At 35.5% G+C, this 25,774-nt stretch overlaps 1 protein-coding gene across 1 annotated transcript; it reads right to left on the bottom strand.

Annotated features, from left to right (window-relative positions):
* Window positions 1-2,215: 2,215 nt before the first annotated feature.
* On the bottom strand, window positions 2,216-23,105 carry LOC140825763 (protein virilizer homolog). The gene is given in 30 exon segments (XM_073187712.1): window positions 2,216-2,505; window positions 2,612-2,683; window positions 2,780-3,598; window positions 3,710-5,098; window positions 5,200-5,341; window positions 6,395-6,450; window positions 6,452-6,724; window positions 9,415-9,484; window positions 9,592-9,806; window positions 9,907-9,960; window positions 10,059-10,214; window positions 12,250-12,465; window positions 12,601-12,817; window positions 12,893-12,960; window positions 14,124-14,257; window positions 14,776-14,875; window positions 14,957-15,438; window positions 15,529-15,595; window positions 15,867-15,915; window positions 16,010-16,095; window positions 16,293-16,474; window positions 17,005-17,146; window positions 18,521-18,700; window positions 18,839-18,901; window positions 18,903-18,944; window positions 19,717-20,085; window positions 20,254-20,895; window positions 21,192-21,315; window positions 21,545-21,633; window positions 22,917-23,105. Coding segments are annotated over 30 exon segments (6,594 nt in total). The 5' UTR covers window positions 22,992-23,105; the 3' UTR covers window positions 2,216-2,484.
* Window positions 23,106-25,774: the final 2,669 nt, after the last annotated feature.

Genomic DNA, 25,774 nt, shown 5'->3' with positions numbered 1-25,774 from the left:
TCGGGTCGCATCAGTATGGATCTTCGTAGAATTCATAATCTTAATATGATTCGTCTATTCTCGGCTCAACTCTGTTCTCTCTGGAGGGGCTCGGATAGCCAATTTTTTGCACCTTATCCGACTGTGAAGTGATTCCTTATCCGAAGCGGCTCAGGCTCGGGTCTAGCTCTAAGCTAAGTCCTCATCATTACGTCACATGGGGAGAAGATGAGCGTGATAAAAAATATCCCATAGATGGCCCTATTCTCGGGTCGGCCTGACCCTTAAGGGGGTCTATCAATAACAATTCATTTTTTTCGTCTACAAGAAGTATGAAGTTTACCAAGTACTGTGCTGGGGTCAAAGTTAGTCGAGTTATTTTTGTTTGTTTATCTTCAATCTAGGTAGTCCATATTGTATGGTTTGGATCTTCATCTGCATGATCTATTTCAACACCATTGATGAGGAAACGAATGGCTAAGATCTAACGTATGTTCGTTCATGTTGTATTTTTTAGGAATCCCGCGTTAATCTAAGCCGTATAATCGATCTTGATCTAACAATTGTCATTACTCGAATTTCTCAGTAAATATGTGGTCCATCCCCATCATTTTCACTTTTATTTTCCTATGCTGTTACTCTGCCTGTTTGTTGAGCGATTCCTGACCAGATTTTTGTGCTCGGCTTATATCCCTTTCCCTCTAGGCAAAAACTTATATGAGACGGTCTCACGGGTCGTATTTTATAAGATGTATATCATATTTGGGTCATCCATAAAAAAATATTGTTTTTTATACTAAGAGTATTACTTTTTATTATGAATATCGATAGAGTTGACTCGTCTCATAGATAAAGATTCGTGAGAACGTCTCACAAGATACCTACTCTTCCCTATATTTACTTATTAAGTTATTTCTTCTTTAAATGTCTAGTCCCGACCATTCTATGGTTCAGGAGGTGACGGATTTAAAAATTATAAGTTAAGGGTCACATATTCCTCTTATATATTATTTGCCTCATTGAACTATCAATTATCCTCCATCAAAATAAATAAAATAAAATAAAACTATCAATTCCCAACTTGTACAATATTTTTCTACAGAAATATTCATGTGATCGTCTCACGAATCAATTTTATGAAATATACCTATTCGAAACAGCACCAATGTTTTTTAAAGGAGTTGACCTATTTCTACCTCCTTTTTAACTATACCAATTCCACAATTAACCCAATTATATTATTAATATATAAATTTGTTCTCTTTGAGCTATCAATTATATCGCTTATTCAATATATTTTTCAAAACCAAAAACCTCATCAATAGAATCTTTTTTAATATATTACGATTAAATTATAATCATAAAATTATATGATTTATTATTAAATTAAAATTAATGATATATTTAAGTTACAAAATATAACCAAATATACATTTAGTAATACCCCTCATAAATCAATACATTATGAAAACCTTATAGTTTCATGTACATGCATATATGATATATCCATCTAAAGTTAAAACATAAATAGACAGGTTTAAAAATCATTGATTTGGCATAAATTTTTTTTTTTTTTTTTGCTTTTTAACTTTTCACGCTGGTAGTGAATACAATTTGCCCTTGCTTCACTGCTTTGTATTATCCATGCTAAACCAAATAAACGAAACCCTTGCAATGCCTTGTATTGGCTGTATTTACCTTGGATGAGAAGATTATATATAGATATGGAATAGTGATTGATAAATATTAATGTTTTTAGTTTGATTGATTAAGATTAGATTAAAATTATGAATTAATAACTAATTACGTAATTACTTTTCAATAATTAATGTGATTTTGGATAGTAAACAATTTCACACTTTCCACAGTTTTACTATCATAATTCTAATAATTTTCTTGATTATTAATATGATGATAAAATTTACGAGGACACCTTGAAAACGGAAATCATCTGACAATTTGTTTATTCATTTTTTCAAATTTTTTAAATGTTTTTTTTTCATACACAACCTTTTAGAAAATAAAAGATATTAATGTAATATTCTCTATTTGAAAAGAATATTAATTCAAAATAATTATTTATCATACTTTTCATTCTCTTCTACCTAGAACGCTTAAAGCTTCCACCTGTTTAGAGCAAGAAAAACTTGCTTTCGAACTAAAACCATAAATTCTAACGAGCGAGGTGACTAATTATATTTCCGAAGAGAAACTTGCATCTTTAATCATACATGGGTTTCAAAAATATTTCCATTTACAGCGAGATGATTACCAAAAAATTGCATTTAATAATTTATACAACATTAACTAATCAACTGTCCTGCAATCAAAAAATGGTGGACCACAAATACTAATTCAATTTACAGTTTCATTGGATAAGAAAATATAAGATAAATGTTGCACAAACAGATAAATCGGAAGGTGATGTTGCCACTCGGTAGCATAGCAATACAGGTTTCCTAGGCTCAGGCATGGTGAGGATTGCTCATCATCATCGAAATACCACTATAGTCGACCCAATCGTTCCTGGTAAAACGTATAGAAAATGATCAAACAGGAACATACAACAAAGGAGTTATCAAGACCAAAACAATAAAGCAAAATTGTTTCAGCTAAGTGTTAGTAGTGAAACCTGCAGCATCTGCATCAACTTTGGATGTTGTTCTAGAAGTTGGCAGAGTTTATCTCGGTCACTCAGAAGGGACTGTAATTCAAGTTAAACAATCGATGGTCAAAAACATGATGAACCATTCACCAAATTTGTACCGTTATATAATTGTACTACCACCATACGAAATACCTGAATAGCTTCAGGTGATTTAAAGTACTCTTGTAATGACAATGCAGGATCTAGTTGCTGGGATGTGCGATCCCCTGGCAGTTGTAGAAGTTGTGATCGATCCATTTGCTGCTGCTGCGATATAAGTGGTAAATGTTCCTCTTGTGGGGTTTGATAGTGCGCATTAGACGAGGAGGCTTGGAGAGGCTGCAGCACCTGGGATGTCGGTTGCTGCACTCGTGGGGAAGCTTTTGACAAAGATGGTGGGCCTTGATCCAACTGTGAGGAAATTGGAACGGGTGGTCTGAGATGCTGCGGCGGAGGGCGAGAGATTTGTGGTGGCTGTAATGGTTGCAGCTGAGAGAGGGTTGGGATGGAGTGAATTGAAGCGAGAGAGATGGAAAGATTCTGCGAGAAATTGGGCAAGTTGTCTCCGTGCTGCTGCAATAAATTATTTCCATAAAGATTGGCAGGTATGGACCCGGACATGTAAAGCAATGGTTGACCTAAAGGAGGTGGGGGATAAGAAGAGAGCATTGAACGTGAAGCTGCCGGGTTTACAAATCCGCTATCAACTTTTGGTGCAACAGAGATTTGCTGTAGATCAGAACTACCAACGGTTTGAAAATACTGAGGTGATTGAGAAGTGGAATTCTTCAATGAAGATAAAGCAGAAGCATTGACTGAGTAAGGAGGTGGTGTGGGAGGAAGAGGTGGGGGCCGAGTAGATAAAACCGGGGAGGAAAGCGATGCCCGTCCAAACTTCATAGGAGGTACTGCGATAGAGGTAGCAGGTGGGGTAGGACTCTTTGTAGACAAAGGCCCATATTCTAACTGAACCTGCAATACATAGATAAACAGAGGACTCCAATCATTTTTTAAAAGCAAAAAAAATAAATAAATAGTCAAAAAAGAAATAAATAATCAAAATGAGAGTAGATCTTCTCCTACATGAAATCCAGGAGGAACCTGAGCCTGCATATCTGCTACAGGTTTGGCAAACGATGAAGATTGGCTTATAGCAGGATCCAAACTTCGAGACATCAAGGGTGAGACTGCTGGCGGCGGCGGCATTGGAGGCAAAGGAGGCTGATTTGAAGAAAATTTTGGGTCGTAGTAAACTTGCATATTGCCTAAAGGAACATTTCTACTATTCTGAAGATTTTCTTTTGAATATAAGTTAGGAGGGATCAAGGAATCAACGTTATATTGCACAGATGAGGATGGACTATTAGTATGAACTGCAGCAGAAACTCCTGAACTGCTGGCTATTTCAGAGGAACCGTTTGCACCAGGAACTCTACTGGAAAAATTCTTCGAGTCCTGCAACCGATCAGAAAACTTCTTATCCGAAGAAATACTTGATTCTCTAGTCAATGGCATCCCTGGACGAGATCCTGATATTCTTGATGAAAATTCACTTGGAATAGTTTCATCCATGTTTGATGCCAATGGAGTCCCCATGTGTGAGAATGTACTACTTTCATTTATATCACTCTCCGTCTCCTCCACTATTGAATGAGGAGATAGTTGTTCAACCACAACAGGTGCAGGTAGACGTAGATTATCATCTGGTTGTGGAAAAGGCAGTTTATCATCAGGTTCAGATTCCTCAGCATCAAAAACTATATCAATACCCTGAAGATCATCATCAAGATCCGGTTTCAACCGCTGAGGTTTACTGGAATTCTCCTCGCCTATGCTGTTCTGGGAAGCTATTGTTTTCACTCGTGTTGCTGCATCACTGCCTGCCATTCCCACAACACATTGGCGCTCTCTTTGTCTGGCCATGAATTCATCCACATGAATGGATGGTGGTCTTCCGCTCGAAGTTCCTATCCGGGGCAGAGCAATTACATTAGAACTATTAGTACCATCAGCATTTCTTTCTCTTGCAACATAGTCATCCACATGCATAGAAGGAGGCCGACTAGTATTTGGTTTACGTTGTCTGAAATTATCCCGACGAGTAGGGCCAGTGGGCGTGCCAACAGGTACTGATCCCCTAGAGAATGAACTTTGTGTAGTAGCCTCAGTTACTGAAATGTCACCTCTGCTATGCCTATTTCCCTCCATAGAGATCTTTCTTTTTGCAGGAAGGCCCGTCTGTGTTAGTCTATCACGCAAATTCTCAGGACACTCCCAACCCAACCTATCGACAAGTTCTGCCGTGCAGTACTCTTCAATCCGCTGCAAACTTCTGTCTTCAATATTTTGTATTCTCGAGGAAACTGAAGGAGGATATAATGAAATGTAGCCTCTGGTAATTGTAGCATCATCCTCCCCTGAGCCAGGAGATTTTTGCAATAAAAGCAGTAACAAATTTGCAGACTCCATGAGCTGAGCATTCACAATAAGCAGTTAAAGCAAAACTCATCAGGCAAAATAGTTGAGTGAGAGTACAATATATCCAGATACAATGAAGGGAGGGTGTGACATACTGCTTTCTTGCTCGTCTCTGATTCTATCAAATTTTTTAGGTCCTCAATATGTTTAAGGCTTTCTTCAATGAAACCATCAATAGCATTCTCATCCTTGACTCCGAAAAGGTACTTGATTGCAGAAGCCCTCTCCCAGTTCAAGCTGAAGAAAGAGCAAAGTCAGAATAACATAATAACAAATGTCAGACAAGGCAGCAATGGTTTCATAATTACTGCAAGTATAATAATTGCTTTACAAATATGAGCATCCTGATCTCAAACCTATTATCTGTTTTAACTTTTAATTAACTTAAATAAACGGCCCAACCTAATCCTTAAACTAATTAGAATGCACTCTGCAGATGGAATCCTCATAACATCATATTTTTATTGCGAGATTATTTTATTAGATCTAAACACAAGGCTTTGTAGATGATTTGCACAAATAGACAAGTACAATTTTTTTTTTAACAAAATAGGCCTCACTTCACCTAAAACACGTCGTTCCACATGTAGGACCTATTCAGCCTTCGTATAGGTTACAGAATATTCACTTGTGAAAGAATTTGCCCTTGATCTTGAATACATTAAAAGAAACCTTTATTCAACGATGACTAATATTTGAGCTGGTTTCACGTATATTCCCTCTCGGATCAGACTCCGAACTCGCTCGCATGTCACCAATTTACTGAACTTGAATGAAGAATCCAATACCATAAAAACCATGTTAAGCTTCAACATATGGATAACTGATAAGCAGCGCTTGAGCTTTAAGATTATCAGCTCAAGAAAACCAAAAGCTAAGCTAAAAAAACCAGTGACTTTCTCAAGTACAGTCAATGATTTCTACGGTTGTACCTCGAAAGTAACTATAGTAGACATGCATACCCAATAGTAAGCTTGCTCTATAATACACCAGAAGTAATTTTTCAAACTCCCCATATCCCTAAAACTAGTGGATGATACGGGTCCTCTATGGAAATTTACACTGTATTAATTTATTTGTAGCATTGACAAAGCCACAATAGTGATATCCTTGTGTCAGTTACCATGATTTATGTAAGATGTCGCAAAACTTATCCAACTCAAATTAACCTATATTGAAATCAAGTTAGCTCGAGGCTAAATCTTTGATACGTAAAAAACAAGTTAGCTCAAGAACAAGTCTTTCATGTATCAAGAAAATACAGAAAAAAGAGTGAAGTCATAAACATACCTTTCTTTATCAATGCAAAAGTTAAATGCCCCCAAAGATAGTGTGTCAATTGCAGTAGGCAACATGTACTGCAGGCACATCCTTTGAAGAAAATGAGCTTAACAAACTATTCCAGCAGCATAACAATGGACGATGCTCCATCCATTCAGATGCATTAAGGATGTTGAACTTTGCATTGCTTTCACGATTTACTCGAGACTCAGAATCCTCCAATGCCAATGAGTGGATATGTGTAAAAATAGACAGTAAAGCACTTTGGCCTTCACCAGAGGAACCCATCTCTTTGAAAGCTGACAGGCAAGCAAACAATTCATTTCCAACAGGCAAGACCTACAATTAAAATGAAAGTAGAAAAAGTAAACCAAAGGATTAAATAAGGTTGTGGATAACCTCTACCAACTGGATAATCAAGATAAACAGGCAAGAAACATAATTGAGGGGTGGAAAAATCAATTTCGATTAAACTCCAGGAGTTATGGACAGACTCCATCTTCAGCGCATCATGACAGAAATTAGAAAAGCTAAATAAAAGGCAAAACAGAAGGATACAATAAATCCAAGGGTAAGGTAAATCAAAGGAGAGCAAGATAAAAATGCAAGAAAGCATTGGCCAAGGAATGTAAAAAACAATTTCAATACTCAAGCTTCAGGAAACAAGGACAGCCAAATACTTCAGGTTTTCATGGGAATGGGAAGTTCTTGTGCATGGTAAAAGAAAAAGAAAAAGGAAGAGCTAACCTACAACAAGATTGTCTAACAAATTTGGCTAATATAAAAGCAATACAGAAATAGTCAATTAAATATGCACTTGTTAACAAAGTTATTTAAGGTAAAAGGTGCACTAAGACGCGTGAATGTCAGCCCACCAGGCATGATATGTGAATTTTATTATAATTTTACATTACAGCGATTTTTTAAACTACAAAAACAAAGTTAGAGTTCTCAATCTCCTGCACAGATGTTCAACTTGGAAGAAGGTAGCCCAAGGCAGGACAATTATATAACCGAGGAACACCGCAAAGAGACATATACTTGAGAACAGCACTTAAGACAATAAAACATGAAACCATAGCAAGCACCGAATCAAAGCAAATAATAACAGAACATATACTAACGAAAGACAAAACTCATCTGGGTTTTGGGAGTTAGATCGGCAGAGGGTTTAGGGAAGGCTAGAAAGAAATCGCAATATGATGATTCTAAAATTGATCTCGAAATTTATTTCTGGACTGGACCTTGACTTTTTTTTTCTTTTAACATCAATAGAAGCAGGGACTTTTGGGCTTAGGTATAAACAAAAACATATGCCACTGGGTTTTTTTTACTGTATGGGCCTGAAGCGAGCCTCACTGCACTTCAGTCACGACTTGCTGCCTGAGGAAGGAGCGTGCCTCCACCTTTTGAAAGGAGGCCGCCCAGGAGGTATCCTGTGCGCTTGGTTAGTCCCTGACTGCGCTTAGTACAGAGGTGAGCCATGCATGTTGGGTGTGGTTCGATAACTTTGCTTGTTAAACATTGAACATGAGAGAAAACATCTAGATTTTTCAAGTTAAATGCCACAAGTAAATGCATTTCCTCTAGAACAATAGATGAAGTACTGAAAAACTTGCCCAAAAATTTATGTTCACTTCTACAATAATATTATTTGATTAAGAACTTTGAAGAGAAAAATGATGTGGATACTAAACTTTGAGAGATTATCATTCCGAAGAATCTGGAAAATAGTATAAAAATTCATCATAGTTGTAAACATCATCCCACTTGCATTTTGTGCACAGCCTTCTTTCAAGATAGAATCTTAGTATGAAAACATTTGGAGTGAGAATGAAAGAAAAAGTAAAATGTGTTTTAGCACTTTGTTAGACTGAATATTCATCTAATTGTGCATTTCCGAAGGGATTTGAGTGATGGAGAAGTAAGTGAGTTGAGTTCTTTGTTAGGAGTTTAGAAAATGTTAGGTTGGATGTGGAAGGTGAGGATTTCATGGTTTGGAAAGGAATTTCCTCATGATTTTTCTTTCTTAATTTTTCTATGAATCATTCTTTTTTATAATTGTCTTTCCTTCTTTTCCTCCTTTTCAATTTATTTGAAAGAATCGATCCACAAAAGTTGAAGTATTCTCATGGATTGTGGCTCTAGTTAATTTGCAACTTGCGTCACGTTGCAAAAAAAAATGGCCTAATCGTGCACTATGTCCAAATTAGTGTGTCCTATGTCGAGAAGAAGAGGAGCCTCAAGAACATCTACTTATGCATTGTACATTCATCAATTGTATTTGGTTCAAAGCTTTGGAAGAGTTGGGTTTGATGTAAGTTGTTCCATGATTAGCGTGTGAAATGTTCGTATTAGATATTGGAAGTGAACTTGGCAAGAGAGGAAGGATTTTTTGGCATGAAACAATCCACCGTATCTTTTGGTCCATATCCTTGGAGTGGAATAGCAGTACATTCGACAATATAGCACAGTTAATTAATGAATTTTGGGAAAAGATCAGGTTTAGGGTTGCCGTTTGCACAAAGAAGCACTCAGATTTTAAGCATTTCTCGATATAGTTAAAGAGTTTTATTTGTTAATGAAGTAACGAAGCGTCTTTTATCTTTCAAGTAGTTGAGGATGACTTATCTACATTTTGTAACCTTTAACATTAATTTTCCTAATATAATCAAATATTGTTTCTCAATTCTCATACAAAAAAAAAACAGACTGAATATTCAACTTAGTCGATGGAGTAAGCCATCACTTATAACATCTGAATTGCTTGCGAGATTCCTAAACAAATGTAAACATTATCAACAGGAACGAATATATGATGCTACCAGTCTATGTGATATCACTTTTAACTTAATACTTAACTTCATAAGATAATATTATGCATACTTCTCAACATATGAACAGCCTTTTCATGGAACAATTGCACCACCCAGGCACAAGCAAACATTGGATAGCTATGAGTTATACAGAACAATTGAACTTATCATTTATTCGTATGTATACATAGAGGAGATAAAAGGTGAACATACCATGCAAAATTTAAGGAGATACGTCAAAAATATGAAATATGTTTCTGCTGTAAACTTGTCAGTCACGTTCCTGAAAAATACAGATATTACATTTTTGTAAGGCAATAACAATTGTCTAACCAAGTAGATATGGGGTAACAGCGGCATCATATACAAATTCAAAGTGATGTTTCTGACCTATCACGCGGACTAGAATGTTGAACAGATGTCTGGCCATCACAGATTAATGAAATGCATTTGAATACCGGTATGCAGCAACTAAGCAAGGATGATCCATATTTTGCTACATTTATGGTTTCAGGGGAATGTTTCACAACAGAATTGGCAGCTTCGATACACATGTCAAGCACTTTTGTGAGCATCAGAATGCCACCCTCTTTCAATAATAACGGCTGTGAGTTGGATAAAGAGAAAACACACACACTCACTGGTCATATTGATGCTGGTTTACAAAATGAAGCAACAATGGCAAGTTCCAAGACAAGAGAATACCTTAGCATTTGGATGCTCCAATAAGATGTAAATAAAATTAAGCAATTGGTGAACCTGAAAAAAACATTAAAAAAATGTAACAGCAAGAGGAGAAATTTGTTTCAAGTAACAAATATTTTAAAAAACGTACACAAACATGAATTGTTCACAACCTTGTGGGCATCCACATCGAATACTACCGATGGTTCTGAGAGGCGATGAGAGATCCACGATAATAATGGTTTTAGCAATGCAGAAGCATTATCAATATTTAGGCACGCAATACGAATCATGAAGATACGTAGGATGTCTTGTAAAACAATTGACATCTGGTCAATGACAAAACTGATTAGATTTAAAAAAAATAATGAAAAGAAATACTATATTCATGTCCAAGAACAAAGATGAGTGAATTTTTTACAACCACAATTTATATTTTATACATAATAATAGTAGATGAACAGATTGAAAATAAACACAGAGATAATCTCTGTACCCTAGAACAAGCAGTTAACATCCAAGCAAAAGCAAACAAACAGAATGCCAAAATGACTCTCCTCCCTCGCATATTTATTTATTGTCCTTCTTGGGCTGTTTGGATTTAGTTCCACAGCCCACTAATAATAGGTCCGTAACAATACCACCTGCCTTCAATATTAGCCTTGTCCTCAAGGCTAAGAGTTGAAGATAACTTGTTCAGCTCTAGTTCCAATGCATCCAGTCCTTCCTCAATAAATAGGAACATGAATAGAGAACAGCGCACCCCACCAACACGGCCAGCCCAAAAACCAACAACATTACGCAATTCCCACGTGTAACGGCCTTCATCATTCACAGACCCATGGTCGTGAATCAAACCATGCAAGAGATGAGATTTAAAATCAGAAATACCCTCGACAATAGAATTATTCCACACCTCACAACGGGTATACCCTCCACATTATACTCGAGCACCACACCTTCTCGGAGAAGAAGGTAGACATAATCGTCAAAAGCACTGTGCAGAAACACTATACCTAGGTCCAATTCATTGATTAGCCCAATGCTTTGCCTCACTACTGCAAAAAGCCGGCTGTGTGCGGCAATAATTTCTACTTCCCCGTCTGCCATCTTCAATCTCGGGCCTCAATTCCCATGCCCTAAAAATTGTAGTTGAGCCAATGGTCCCTTATTTCTCCAGGTATCAGATTCGGGCCTAATACAACAATAGCCCATAACCCACTCCTGGACTACCAATTTTCTGAACTCACGATCTGCAGCCCAACAAACGGTTGTTCTTCCTTCAACATTACTAGACCTTCAAATGGAGGCTCACTTATCTGGAGCTTTTTTCTCAACACATCGGAATACTTTGGATGTTGGCCCCTTCTCACAGCTGCGAGTATTTGGTCGGTGCCTGACTGAAACACTTGCAATTTACTCACAAAATTGTTCCACTGTGAATCTCCATCCGATCGTGTACATCCCAGCACACCCTGGTAAAGTCATTCTTCCCAGAGCCATTTTCTTCGCGTCCAACCTACAATTTTGATCCTCCGAATTTTTTCTTCCTCGAACCTTTCCATGCCCCATTCAGGCTATTCAATCTCTTGTACATCTTGTCTCGATTCTTCACTTCCTCGTTTATCCTCGTTATCAATGGAGACTTTCTTCCCAATAGAGTCCTTGATTTTCATCGCTGCAAGTGGACTCGATGAAAATCAAGGACTCTCTTGGGAAGAAAATCTCGATTGATAATGAGGATAAACGAGGACCATGGTCTCCCTCTTCCCCTTCCTCCTCACTCTCATCAGCAATTTTGTCAGTGAACTGCTGCTCCTCCCTCTTAACTGCGCATGTTCCCAATATTTCTAAGGACGGCTCCAACTCCTCAAGACCTGCAAATTTTTCCACTAACTTGGTCATTGATATTACAGTCTCATGTAATTTCAGCACCATTGCATCCTCTGTTAGCTTCAACATCTTATCTTCCAATGCATCAACATCTCTGTGGATGCCAATTCTTCTTCCCCTCCGACCGACATCCGGCACGTAGGACCAATTGTTACAACCACAATTTATATATAATAATAGTAGATGAACATAATGAAAATAAACCTAGAGATAATATATGTACCCTAGTGAAAGCTAGTTAACACCCAAGCAAAAGCAAATGAACAGAACGCCAAAAATGACTCTCCTCCATTACATATTTATTTATTGCCCTCTTTCTAAACTCTTCTAAGCTTTGTGACTCTTGGGCTGTTTAGATCTAGGCCTACAGCCCACTAAAATAGGTCTGTAACAGAAGTATATGGAATGTTCAAAACATTATAAAGCCAAACCAATAAAAGACGTAGCAGAAAAAGTAATCAGATTACATACACTGATAGCACAATGTAGAATAATTTCACCAAGTTTTGCAAGTTGTGGAGACAATTGTGCTATCAGCTTCTCAGAGTGTCCAGGCCTCAGATACCAGTTGATCTGTTTCTCTTTCAGAGGGCCCAGTAACGTCCCCACAGCCAAGGCACGCAAGATGCTAAAAGTCGGCCTTCCATGCTTCCACATCCAAATATTTTCATCCGGTAATAGATCATTCTTAAATGGAATAAAATGTGGCAGAGTAAGTCGATAGCTAAAAATTTGTCTCTTTGAGCTGTTACTAAAAGTAAAATATCCATTTTTCCATCTCACAGCTTCAGAATGAATAATCCATTTGGGAGGTTAACATACCAGCAGACAAAGTAAACTGCAGATTTCCTTGGGACCTATCACCAATAATGATGTTGCATGCAGACTTTCGAGAAGGAAACGGAAAAGTCCAGGGGTCCAACTGCAAATCGGCCAATAGGCTAGTGCAGATGCAAGAAGATGGCACGCAGCTCCAAAGCCAAGTGCAAATTCAGGGCAAGAATGGGTTAAGTCTGCAGCACATGCAGCTAGCTTGGGGCTGCAAATTTAAAAATTACTCAACAATATTTAATCTAACGTATTTGAACTTTCAATAAATGAGATTTCAAGATACCTCACTTCTCGGTGCAATTGTAAAAGTGTGTTCATTAGTTTGGTGTTCCTGTGTTGCTCCTTCACATCCTAAAATCAGAAAATGCATCAACAAAGCTAAATAGAAAACCAATACAAATCAAGTAATGGCATGTAATAATAAGGAAACATTTGGTGTGTTAAGGAAAATTCAGTGGAATCTTCGATGGACACTGTCGGGTAGCAATGTTAAACTTATATTAGATGAGAAAATCTAGGTAAAGCATAATCCAATTTAAGTAGTTAATGGAAACCAAGCAAGCTAGCAACCATTTAAAAAATGGTACAAGTCAAAGTTGTAAAAGCCCATAATGAGCTTTCAATTAAAAGGTACACTAGAATTCATACCACATCAACGGATTTGTTACTAGTACTTCGACGTACAGTTAACTTCTTCCTTTACACATCGTATTCGAGTACAATTGCAACTTCTACCGAAGTCAATATGGTTTAAAAGGTAGACAATCATATTACTTTTGTTTCTTTTCTTTTCCTTTTCTAAAAGAAATCCAATTTATTGATAATAATAGAAATGTGTTTAAATAACTTCTCAAATAAGGTTAAAAACCCTGCCAGGAAACCAATCAATCTAATGTAAGTTGATACCGGAACACACTTTATTGGGAAAAATCAAGGGAACCTATAAGCCATTTATTTCTTAAATTACCCTAGTAAATTTAAGAAGTCTATCATTCTAAACTGACTTTTCAGTCCCGTGGACCTTGCATCTAGCAATTATTATAAAAAATGGCACAAGTCCAGCAGAATCAAAATTCAAATCGAACACCCACTTCAACAAAACTAAGAAAAGGCTTCAACCAGCCAGCTGATTAGCTTTACTGGATTCGAACTGGGACAGAAAGGTTTACTGTGTATATCATTTTACCCATTCCTTCACTCGTCAATCAAGAACGCTTGAAAACATCTTTTAAATTAAATGACCAATGGAATCGAGTTGTACCGAGAAATGCCAAGGGAAGTAAAATTTATTGATTCATCAAATTAATTTTATGGGTTATTTATAAAACTTAGCCATTCAATACAAATTATCACACTAACATGGAACTAAAAAGTGAAATATTTTCTGAGAAATCCAGAAATTTATCACACTAACATGGAACCAAAAAAGCGAAATATAACATGGAACCAAAAAAGTGAAATATTTTATTAGAAATCCAGTCACATGGAAGGATTACTGGAATGATGCAAAAAACCTTTAACTTCTGCAAGAGATTGATAAGCAAGACCAAAGATGGAATCAGCAGATCAAAGAGGCTCTTCTCACGACTTCGTTCCAGGAGCAGATCAGAAGTTGAATTACCCTCGACACTCTCATCAACAAGATAATCTACCCAAGACAAGAAATTGAGTACTGTCTTAATAAGCATGAGATATGATGAAAGTCGAACACGATAAAATTTGTCCATTTAAATTCAAGTAAGCAGCAGCATGACAGATAGACTTATTTAACAACCACCGCCCATCTCCCCCCACCCCTAGAAAAAAAAAAGAAAAAATCAGAAAACACTTGGATGCTTTTCCAATTTGGAAACTAAAACCCAAGTACTATATGTTTTCCTACTAATGAAACATGCACATTAAATGGGGTGGGTGGATGTGTGTGTGGACTATTGCCAAATAAATGGAATAATTTCATATTTAACAGTTTGTAATTAGAGAAACTGACAAAATTTTGAGACTGGCTGTTGGGAACATTTTCAAGATGACTACTAATGCAGACAGAAGATAAACATAACACCTTGTGATATGATGGGTACATCAACCTTCATTAAATGATGATTTTTGGAAAGTTTATGCGTTGGAAGGATTTGCAATTATATTATCAAAATCATGAAAAACACTGACCATATATATTAGATGACCTCTCAAGCATGAGTTTGCAATTGATCAGAACTGCATGAATGACCATCACGGCACCTTCATCATAGAGAGCAGCAGCAACAGCCTTTATTTATAAAATAAGGATTAGATGTCTCGGTTTCGGTGAATTACAAACACCACCAAAGCTAAAAATGAGTTCTCATACCAGATCATCTGAAATAAATGATAAAATTCGAAATGCTGTAGTAAGCTGTGCAACCGAGGAATCACGTAGAATGACACCGGGAAAATCCTTCTTAGTAATACGTTTTCCAATTAGGGTATCAACGACATTGCCATCAGAAATACTGGAAGAATCTCCAACAACATAATCAGCATCCATCATGTCAGATGCTAGAACACTATTTGACGCCATGTGAGCGTCTCCTCCAGAAGCCAAAACAGCAGCATACTGTAATAGCCCAATAGCCCCGTTTTTATGGTAAACTACACCAGCATCTATCCATTCCAGAAGCCGTGCAGGAGCATCTTTCATGTTAGAGCCTGGGGAAGATGAAAGCAATGCCCTATGAAGTTCCTTCGCATGGTCTATCCAAGATGTCAAAGAAGTTGAAGTAGAATCAGTAACAATAACTTCAAAAATCTCAGCCGCCGAGTGAAAGATTGCAAGATGTAAGGGTGACAGTCCTGTAAATTAAGAATTTTGCTCATTTATAAAAACACGAGAAGACGAATATAATCAAAATACAGTAATTACAAGTCAAATTGCAGAGATACCAGTGTTTAAGGAAACTGGATCAAATTCCACCCCACAATGCAAAGCAGTCATTAAAACTGCGAGAGCCTGAAGCAGAAAAGATATATGTGCTTCATAAAGTAAAAATAAAAATACTGGGGATGACAGAAACATCACAATTAAGAAAAGGCAGATTTTACTGGATGACAGGGCTTCTTAATTACATTTAGATTTAAACCTTAAGATATCCAATTTCCAAACATATCACCATATAGGTTTATCTTCTATAAATAACTAGGTGATAATATATGCCATGTGAATAAAAAAAACAACATAAGACCATTGGTTATAGATGACGGTCTGAAAACCTGTACTATACCTCTGGGAAATTCACCAGCGCCAACAGAGCCTGGCGTCCACACTCGGACCTGTAACACATCAGAAACGTAAACCAAAAGCCTTAAGACACCTCCAAAATACACAATGTTCCACCTCTAAGCAAAACAGTAGGCACGGTCATACCGAGAGAGGCGGCATAGATCCCACAGTACCCATAAAAATTCTTCAGTGTTTGGAGTCAACTCACATAAGCTATCTACAGCAATTAACTGGACAAGATGCAAAGAATAAATTCAAATAGTTTTGAAAAGAAGCTGTAAATGAAACAGAAAATAATTAAGAAAAATAGCAAGTGAAGAACAAATTAACCACAATCAAATCTAGTGTTGAGAGGAACCAAAATCATAAATGGCTTTATACATTTACAGCGTATGGGCAAAGAAACCCATTTAACAACAGAACTTACTGCCCTTGCATGCATCTCAGCAATAACACCAACTTCCTTGGGTGGACAAAAGAAACCTTTGGATATCAAAAAAGTTGCATAGCGAAGGGATATAGGGTCTTCCTTCTGAAAATCATCATTACCACGCAATGCGCGTATAACCGTTGAGAAAACATCAGGCTCATTTAGCAGGAAAGCTAGTCCTGAAAATAAAAGTAGTAAACATGAATGGCAGGATCCGTCAACTATAAGGTGTGCACATAGTTATCAGAAGCACGGTGGAGTACTAAGGCTCATACGTATTGTAGAGCCTAGGCGCAAAGATAGACATGTGATTTATTGAAGTGAAACATCCTAACATGATAAGCAAAAATCTAAATATTTGGAAAAAAATTATCACTATAATAGAAAGTAAATTTTATAAATCTTTGAAGAACGATGAAACAAATATTCTTAGTACATAAGCAAAAAGATGTTTTTAAACTTGCATTTAATCATGGATTTAGTATCTCTACAACGATGTATCGTAAAAGCAGCCTTGAGCCTTTGAAGTACACCAAGAATTGGACTTTATGGTTGAGGATCCGGCGTCATTGACGACCGCACCTTACCTTTTGTCACAAAGGCTCGAAGCACAAAGGCAGAGTCTTGACAAGCCCTGAGTCTAGACACACGCCTTGTGGGATTTTATTAACTCTGGGTATGTAATACAACAAATGTAAGGACATTAAACCTGAACGGCAGAACAAGAGCGAAAGAATTATTGCTTCAATATGCAATACAATATCCACTAACAAGTCAACCGCTTGTCCTGTTTCAGATCGCAAAATAGAAGATGACAGCAATGCAGCTGACAATGGAAGGAAACCCCTCTCCTGTTTAAAGAACAAGTGAAAAATCATGCAATTAAAAAGGTGAATTGCTATACAATACAAGAATGAACACGGAGTAGGGAAAAACATGGATTAAAATGAAAGATATGTGTGCCAATAAAAAGCAATTTATAAAATTGTGGTGGTCTAAAACTATCCAATGTATAAAACAACAGTTTACGCATAGAAAATGAAATAAAAAGGAAATGGCAGTTGCCTAGGTAAGGTATTGCATAAGAAAAAAACACAAAATTGCTAAGAGGATCTCCCAAATTCCCAATCATGTGACTTAGCAGTACGAGCCAACAAACATCAGAGTTTCTTGTTTGAATACATGCAAATACAAAATCCATTGAGAATGCTACAGGGGATTCCATAATCACAACTCATGATAATAATAGATAAATTTTAAGGTCCATAAACAAATCTTAATCAGAATTTTATTAAATAACTCGGAACTGGATGGCTTTCTTGAACTAAAACGATAAGTAGGCTGAAATTTATTCTAGTGAGTAGTTACATTTTAGTATATCAAATACTGCAAATATGCGAAGAATTAAAAATAATCATTGCTTCCAAAAACAAATCATAAAATGGTATGTGAGGATGCAAATTGCAAAGCTCTTATCCTTTGCATGAACAAAAATAAATTGATCAAAGCATCTTACTTGAGAGCTCTCAAAGAGTTGTAACCTAAATAAGAATCAAACTAGGACACAGCCACACCATGCAAAGCAAGAAGAAAAGAACAGCCTGATTAAAACTTACACCCGCATAGACCTTCAGCAAGTAATAAAGCTGTTTACAAGGCTAATTTAGTTTATAGTGGTACATCTGGGTGACAGTGAGTTCAAAATATCATTTTTGCTATTTTACTCCACCAAGTCTCACTTCCATGTAAACATCCTTAAAAAAACTGCTTGGTTTGACAATTATATAGTATGATATTATCATAAGCAGTTGCTTATCATAGTAATAATCGCTCTAAGAGGTTTGGTTCTCTCCCTCAGCCTTCTATTATTCCATCTGTCTGGACTGCCCTATGAACATTTCCAGATCACATACTAAGACATATATTGAGGAATATGTTAAAAAAGAAAAGTAAAATATTTTATTATGAAAAACAGAGAGATTGAAGAAAAACAGGTTACGAGGAAACCTTAAAGAGATCCAAGATAAGGACGAAAACTTAGCAGCAATACAATATCACTGGGGTGGTTAAAAAAAGAAGCAAAACAATCTTAAGGAGTTGGAGAAAGATTGAGAAGAAAAGTAAATTTGCAAGTTGCAACTAGAGGCTAAAAGAGCTCCCACTTACAGAGATTAACCTAAAAGCCTTTGTTGGTTATACTTATACAGAGCTTAATATCAGCATACCTTCAATAGTGAAAGCAAATGAGAGTCAATGTCCGCATTTGAAAAGCAACAGTTTGACAAATTAATCAAGCCATTGGTTGCTTTATATGTTAATACTCCGCCATCAACGAGAAGGAAAGATCTGCTCGCAGCAGCCATTGGAGAAGGATCATCAATTGGACCACTTAACTTTATCAATTTCTGCCATGATAAATGTGTGTTCAGAGAGAGCATCATATGCTAGTTTAACAAAATAATATGCACCCAACATAGCACTAAATAAGTCATCACTGACAATTGTACGAATCCAAAAGTAGTGGATAGTACAAAAAACCTAACCAGCAGTGTCTTGAGTTGCATATTAACACAGGTAAGCATCTCCATAGTACAATTTGTAACCCTGGCCAACAGCAGATATACCACCCAAGATGGACAGTGCAGTGAACTGCAAGTTAAGAGATTACTGTTGCTTTGTCGAGCAGATAGGAGAATATGTTAAAGTATGTTATAATACAATGTCTTGCTCAAGATGTCGCTCACTGTGGTGAACAAACACCGTAGGCAATGTTGTAAATGGTGGGAGGCTAGCAATTTTTTACAGATTATTATATATAATAATGCAATGTAATTGCAAATAATCATCATTTTTTATGTAATATATGTAATTAAATAATGTTTATGCATAAAAAAGCAGTGTACAATAAAATACAATCTAGACAAAGTACAAATAAATATATAAGTGCAAAAGAGTTTTTACTAAATAATGTTTGAGGCATGTGGTGTCTGATGGTGGAGGACATTTAAAATCAAAAGTAAATAAAAAAGAGCGAAAAGTGCTTTTATTATATCTAGGATTTTTAAATAGATTGTCTTTGACTAGTTTTTAAAATTATTTGACTTGACAGTTGACTCACAACCAACACTTAAAATCTCCAGCAAGAAACATAATATACTCCCTGATTCCAGTTTCATAGGCTCACTTTTCCATAACGCATGTCATAAAGTTTAATCTATTCGGCAGGCCATTATTATTATTAAGTTGACATATTACCAGCTTACCAAGAAGAGGAATCATATCTTATTAAATATATATCCGCTAGGAATATACTAATCGTCATGGACAAGAGTAATCATATCTTTTGAAAGTAATTTTCTCACATAATCAAATTACATACATCTGGTAATCATAAGCACGGAGCAAAGTGCAGTCCATGTACCTCATATTTACAAGCAATTTCATACAAACGCATCCGATGAAGTATGTATGTTGCAAGGGACGCAACATCGTGCCTTTGGTTCTTCAACAACATCTTCAACAACTGATTGTAACCATCACTGATGCCAGATGGCAGGCTTTCCTTTTCCCGAGGCCACCATCCAAGGAAACCTTCACATCCAATTGAATGTTGAGTAGCCTGTTCAATGGCTTCAAGAAGCAATAGAGTAATAGTAGTAGAATTTTGTCTGTTGAAAGTAAAAACATTTCCCAGCTGCTTCATGCCTCCATAATTAACAAAGTATGAGCAGCTCTCCCCACTAGAGCACAGCAAACGAGCCACACTCAACCACAGAATTGTGTTTGTATACTGAAAACAAATTCACAGCTAAAATCAGTTCTAAAAATATAAATCATTCCATGCAGCAGAAAAATAGAAAGGATAATACGATATAGAACAATGTGGCTGGTCTCACTGAAATGTTGAGAATATGTAAACGGCTGCAATGAGGTGACAACCAACATAGGTTCCAGCTACCTGTGAAAGATGTTGATATCCCACTTTTCCAGCACTGCCACAAAAATCAAAGCGTTCTTGCAAGGTATCCAACAATTCTTTAGAAGACGGGACATGTGCCTCAGACTCGATAAACAAGCTTTTCGCTGAATACTCGGTGGAAAGATTTCCAGATAGATTCTGGAACTCTTTATCAACATCTAAGAGTTCCTTTAAAGCATCAGCAAGGATGTGATAAGTGTCCCCACCATGTTTTGATCCATCAATTCTAAGTTGATTCAGATCAATAGTTTGATAAGATGAGGCCACTGATAACAAGGAATTGAGAACTTTATCAGCTGCTCCTCCATGGTTCTTAGAGCCCAAAATTTTAAGGACTAGCTGTAGAAATAGCCTTAATTTGAGAGGAACATCCAATGCAACAGCTGCAATATTTAATATATTCAAGGGAGATAAAAGTTCCTTATTTGTCAGCTTCGTAGAACGAAAAGCAGGAGGTAAATCTTCCAGGTTTCCTTCGATAGCACAAACTGTGTCTATCAATGAGCTATCTATATCTACTTCAATGTTAAACTGGCCTAGATCTTCAGCTGTGTTTCCATATATAACCATGCTAAGGCTGCGGTAGCTACCTCTTACGACCAAATGATTGGTAACCAAAGCCTACAACAAATTATATTGCATTATCAAATGCATATAACAGAATAAAACACAAATAAAAAACAATCTTCAACTAAACTTCCTATATACACAGCAAGCACTGCAGGGTAAACACGAATTATCCAATCCAATGGGAAAATTTCTACACGATTATCAACTATTCTGCCATAAAATTTCCCTGAACATGCTTTGTAACAAAGGAAAAAAAATAGAAAATAAACAAACAAAATGACATAAAGTGGACATTTGTATTGTTTAAGTAACCAATGAACCAAAGAAATAGAAAATAAATGCATCACCTCAACTTCAAGAACATTTGATGATGAATGAGAATACAAACAAGGCATGCATAGCCGCCGAAATCTCGTCTCTCCTTCACATTGGATGAAAACCTCTAAAGCAAATGATGGTGGTGAAGTGGCCCTTTATATAAAGAAAAACAGAAAAGATTGAATATTGAATTACTTACCGGAACAAGAATCACACAACATAAACAGGAAAAGTTCCACCAAAAAAACGGAAATTTTGGGCAAAAAATAAGAATAGCCTTGCAGCTTATCCTCAGGACAGAGTGTTGAGAAGCCATCATTTCACAAAATAAGTTACATATTCATTTGAGATAAAGATATGAACATGTGGATATCCGCCTTACCCTATGAGTTTCACAGCAGGACAAAGTGATGCAGCATTCTGCTCAAGAAACTCACAAGAAGTTATTACAACAGGCTCTGAAAATAACACCTGCGATGAACACGAGAATTGGAGGAATAGGTTCAAGGATTTTTATTCAACTTTAGGACCGACACAGTACATAAGATTAGTGAATAACAGCAAATCAAAAGGTATAACCTGCTGGTTTGAACTAGTTTTGTATTCAACATCAGCTTTTGGATTCATAAGTAAAACTCTTTAAAATTTGGACTAATGCAAATGATGGAAAAAATAACTTATGCCTGCTTTCTGAGCAACTTAATTGGATGTTGCATGCCATTAATTAATCTACTGATTTATTTTAAAGGTATGCATATACACAAACTTTCCATAGATTTGATAATACAAACTGAAGTGTCCATCTTTCCCCATCACCACCCGAACTTTAAGGCAACTCCAGTTATACCACATAATCACAGCAACTATAAATAAAAACTTGATACTTGATCACCCGAGGAATAATGGACAAATAACTGATTTCTACACAGAATATGGAGCTTAATTTTCATTTAACGGTGCTCATGACACACTACAGAATCCCCACCTTGCCAACTGCCACCATAAGCCAAGAAGTGAGGCAGCAAAATGGAAATCTGGAGTTTCAGTCTTTCTGTGGTCTTTGCCTAGGGATATATATTAGTCTCCTCACATATTTGGACCGAACCCAAAAACTGCCTCAACTCACTTCCTTACACGGCTTGGAGCCAATTATAACTTTCTTAGCTTAATGAATTGCAAACTTAACTAGTCGAACTGTTTGAGCCTGGACTCCAGTACTTTCCGAAAGAGGAAATGAAGAAGATAACCAGAAAGAGCTAGGGCAAACCAGATCGAGAAACCTAGTTTGTCTCAAAACACCATGCAAGTGCCTTTAGATAAAAGTATCCCCTTTTGTTTGTTGTTTATTCACATTCCTGCTCCTCTAAACAATCATGGACTAAGACGGAAGCGTAGGTCAGTATATCAATAGGATCGTATAAAAACGTCTATAACCCCTAGCCAACTCTAATTACGTATTAACTATCACTAATTCCAAAGAATTTGCTTTGATTGTTATTTCCAGTCTCTTGCATATCAGTGAAACCGGAGTGTATGTGTATGCATAAGCATATTCGAAGCATCATATCATTCAAAAACATATAGTTAGCTTATACGCACCCAAAATAGTGAAAGGAAAAACCCATAAAGATAATTTTTAAATTCAATATCCAAACAAAACAAAAAAAAAAGAGTTCTTGGCTTCAAATTACTCAATCAATCCACCAAAAAAAAAAATTAACTGAGAATAAGTGCGGGTAATAGGTGAAGCATACCTCGTCTACATATTCATCGAGATGCGGGTGAACAAATGTGTGGGCGTAGAGCACGCAGGGTTCGGTCCGACCCATATTTACCTCTGCTCTGAACCGAGCTGAAGAGAATCCGATTGAATCAGCTGGGAGCAAATGGGGATACTGTTAGGGTTTAATCACCTGCACCTGCAGAGGAGAGAACAAATTAACAAAACTCCGATATATATATATATATATATATATATACTTGTTATCAAAGAAGTCATGTTTACACTAGTTATTAAAAACTGAATGCAAACATAATTGTTTTAATCATATCAATTTTTAAAAAAATATATCATGTTTGATTTTTTTTTCCTAAAAAAAATTGAATCAATTATTTTGTCAGTGATTTATTACATTTTGTTACTACATAAAATTTGGTATTTATATTTTTAACAATTCGTACAAACAAAATTTGTTTAAGCAAAATACTTAGCATAGTTTGATACATGGGATAAGAGAGTGATTGATAAATAATCATCATTATCCTATGTTTGGTATCTTTTTAAAAAGCTCATGATAATATCATGGGTCCTTGATAAATAAATTTTTAGAAGATAAAATATCCCTAATAGAAGGTGTGATAATTTTAATTTAATGATAAAATATACTACAAATGACTTAATTACCCTCAATTTATAAATGATTTTTTTATAAATATATGCTAGTAAGTAGAAATTAAAATCAAATAAATATTTTATTTATTTTTATATATTATATAAATGAATTCGAGATAATTATATAAATAATTTTTATAAATTTCAATAAAATTATTATTATCACTCGATTAACCTTAAAATTTGATATTTGACTTGACTCAAAAAATCAAGGGCTCAATTATCATATTATATAATATATAAAATTAGGTAAAAATAAATAAATCATGCAAGTACTATCGACACATGAACAGATAAAAAATATGAACTCGAGCTACATCTTTGAAATTATAAAATTTATTATGATAAAGTTAATTTTGTCATTACAATCTAATATATAAATCTAATCATTCTTATTAAAATCATACCAAACATTAAATATAATATCCTACATCTTATTTATCTTTAACTTATCATTATATTATATATCACATGTTTGTCCTATCATGTGTACCAAACTATGTCTTAATAGATAATTTAATCGTGTTATGTATATGCACTAATACTCATCCTTTAAGAATGAGTTGTACTAAAATGTTTGGGCAAAAATTTTTGTTAGCTGATCTCACGGGTCGTATTTTGTGAGACGAATATTTTATTTGGGTCATTCATAAAAAAATATTACTTTTCATGCTAAGGGTATTACATTTTATTGTGAATATCGACAGGGTTGATCTGTCTCACAGATAAAGATTTATGAAACCATCTTACAAGATACATACTCAAATACTTGAAAGCAAACAAAACTTTACAATCAATCGTTTCGTAGATTAAATTTGTTTCGACTCCCTGTTAACTAGCTTTTATTTGTTTTCATTCCCTAAATCCATCCTAAATATCATAATCCCTTTGAAACTCAATAATACCCTTTTTATGTTAAAATATTTCATCGAAGAAACCCAATGTGTGTTCATCTAAATTTTGTTTTAAATAAAGAAAAAAGAAACTCAATGTGATAAATCAAAACCATTTTTTGTTCGCAAGATTCAAGTACGATTTATTCATCCAAGCTCTCATTTTTGGATCTTTTATCGCCTATTATTCTTCTAATTGTTAATTAAACATATGGATATACTTGTTCTCTTGTATTTGAAATATTTCTACACTTGAGAGTGTAAGCTTTTAAACTTGTTTCGAATTTTTTTAAAAAAAAATCATGGGAAGTTTTGAAAGATTTTGTTTGATTTAAAATTTGTACATTTAGTATTCATACTTTATCAAGCTTAAATCTTTTTTTACTCTAATATGTAAATCATGGTTTTCATCGGAGAGTTTGGTAATTTAAGCCCTAATTATAAGTGATCGAGAGTTAAATAGTCGTTGATTAGGCTCAAATATAATAAACAAGTTATTGTGATGAGATATCATCTTAGACGTTCATCAACTCTTTGTATAAATGTTTAAAAAAATTTAGAACATGGGCTTAGAATTTAAATTCGAGAATAAAATTTTATAAATCTAGTGTCGGTCAAAGTTTTATACACGTGTATCATTCGTCATTATGAAGGATCATGACTCTCTTTTTTTTTTTTTTTTTTTTTATTTATGTAAAGCCATGATCTTGTCTTTTAATTGTTTCATCCAATGGTTGTGACCCATTCATTCTCAAAGGACTACACAACTTCTCAACAATTATGAATGGACCACCCTTTGCTCCTCCTCTCTTGTTTAATTCCGAGTCTTGAGTTTCTAATAAATAATTCTAGATTTTAACTTATAAGAAATAAACTATTAAATTTGAACTTGTAAGAATGAAACGGTTAACTTCAAGAGAAAATTAGACAGGGTTATTTTTATGTAAGAGTTAGTCTTTGACAAGAATGAAACACTTAAAATCAAGAGAAAATCAGAAAGATTATTCGTATGTAAGAGTCCATCTTTGAGTTCTTTTTAGAGGTCGAAAAACATCTTTGGTTCGTCCGATCTTGTTATTTAGAGTGCTCATATCATAAGACATAAAGTGTCGTATCTTAGGAGAAAATTTCCGTGTTTCATAATAACTTTGTATGGAGAAAATTTGTGTTAAAAAGATAGAGACAAACTCTAACAGCGACTTACTTTATTTACAATCTTGTTTTAACGTTTGTTGCAATATACCCTGTAACACAACTTACCAAAATTTTTCATTGCGTGCGATAATTGTTTTTACTGGGTAGAGCAAAAGAAACGTAGTGCTTGAAC

The sequence above is a fragment of the Primulina eburnea genome, chromosome 3 (assembly GCF_022965805.1).
Source record: "Primulina eburnea isolate SZY01 chromosome 3, ASM2296580v1, whole genome shotgun sequence".
NCBI classification, from domain to species: Eukaryota; Viridiplantae; Streptophyta; class Magnoliopsida; order Lamiales; family Gesneriaceae; genus Primulina; species Primulina eburnea.
This window is presented reverse-complemented; position numbering and strand designations above follow the sequence as displayed.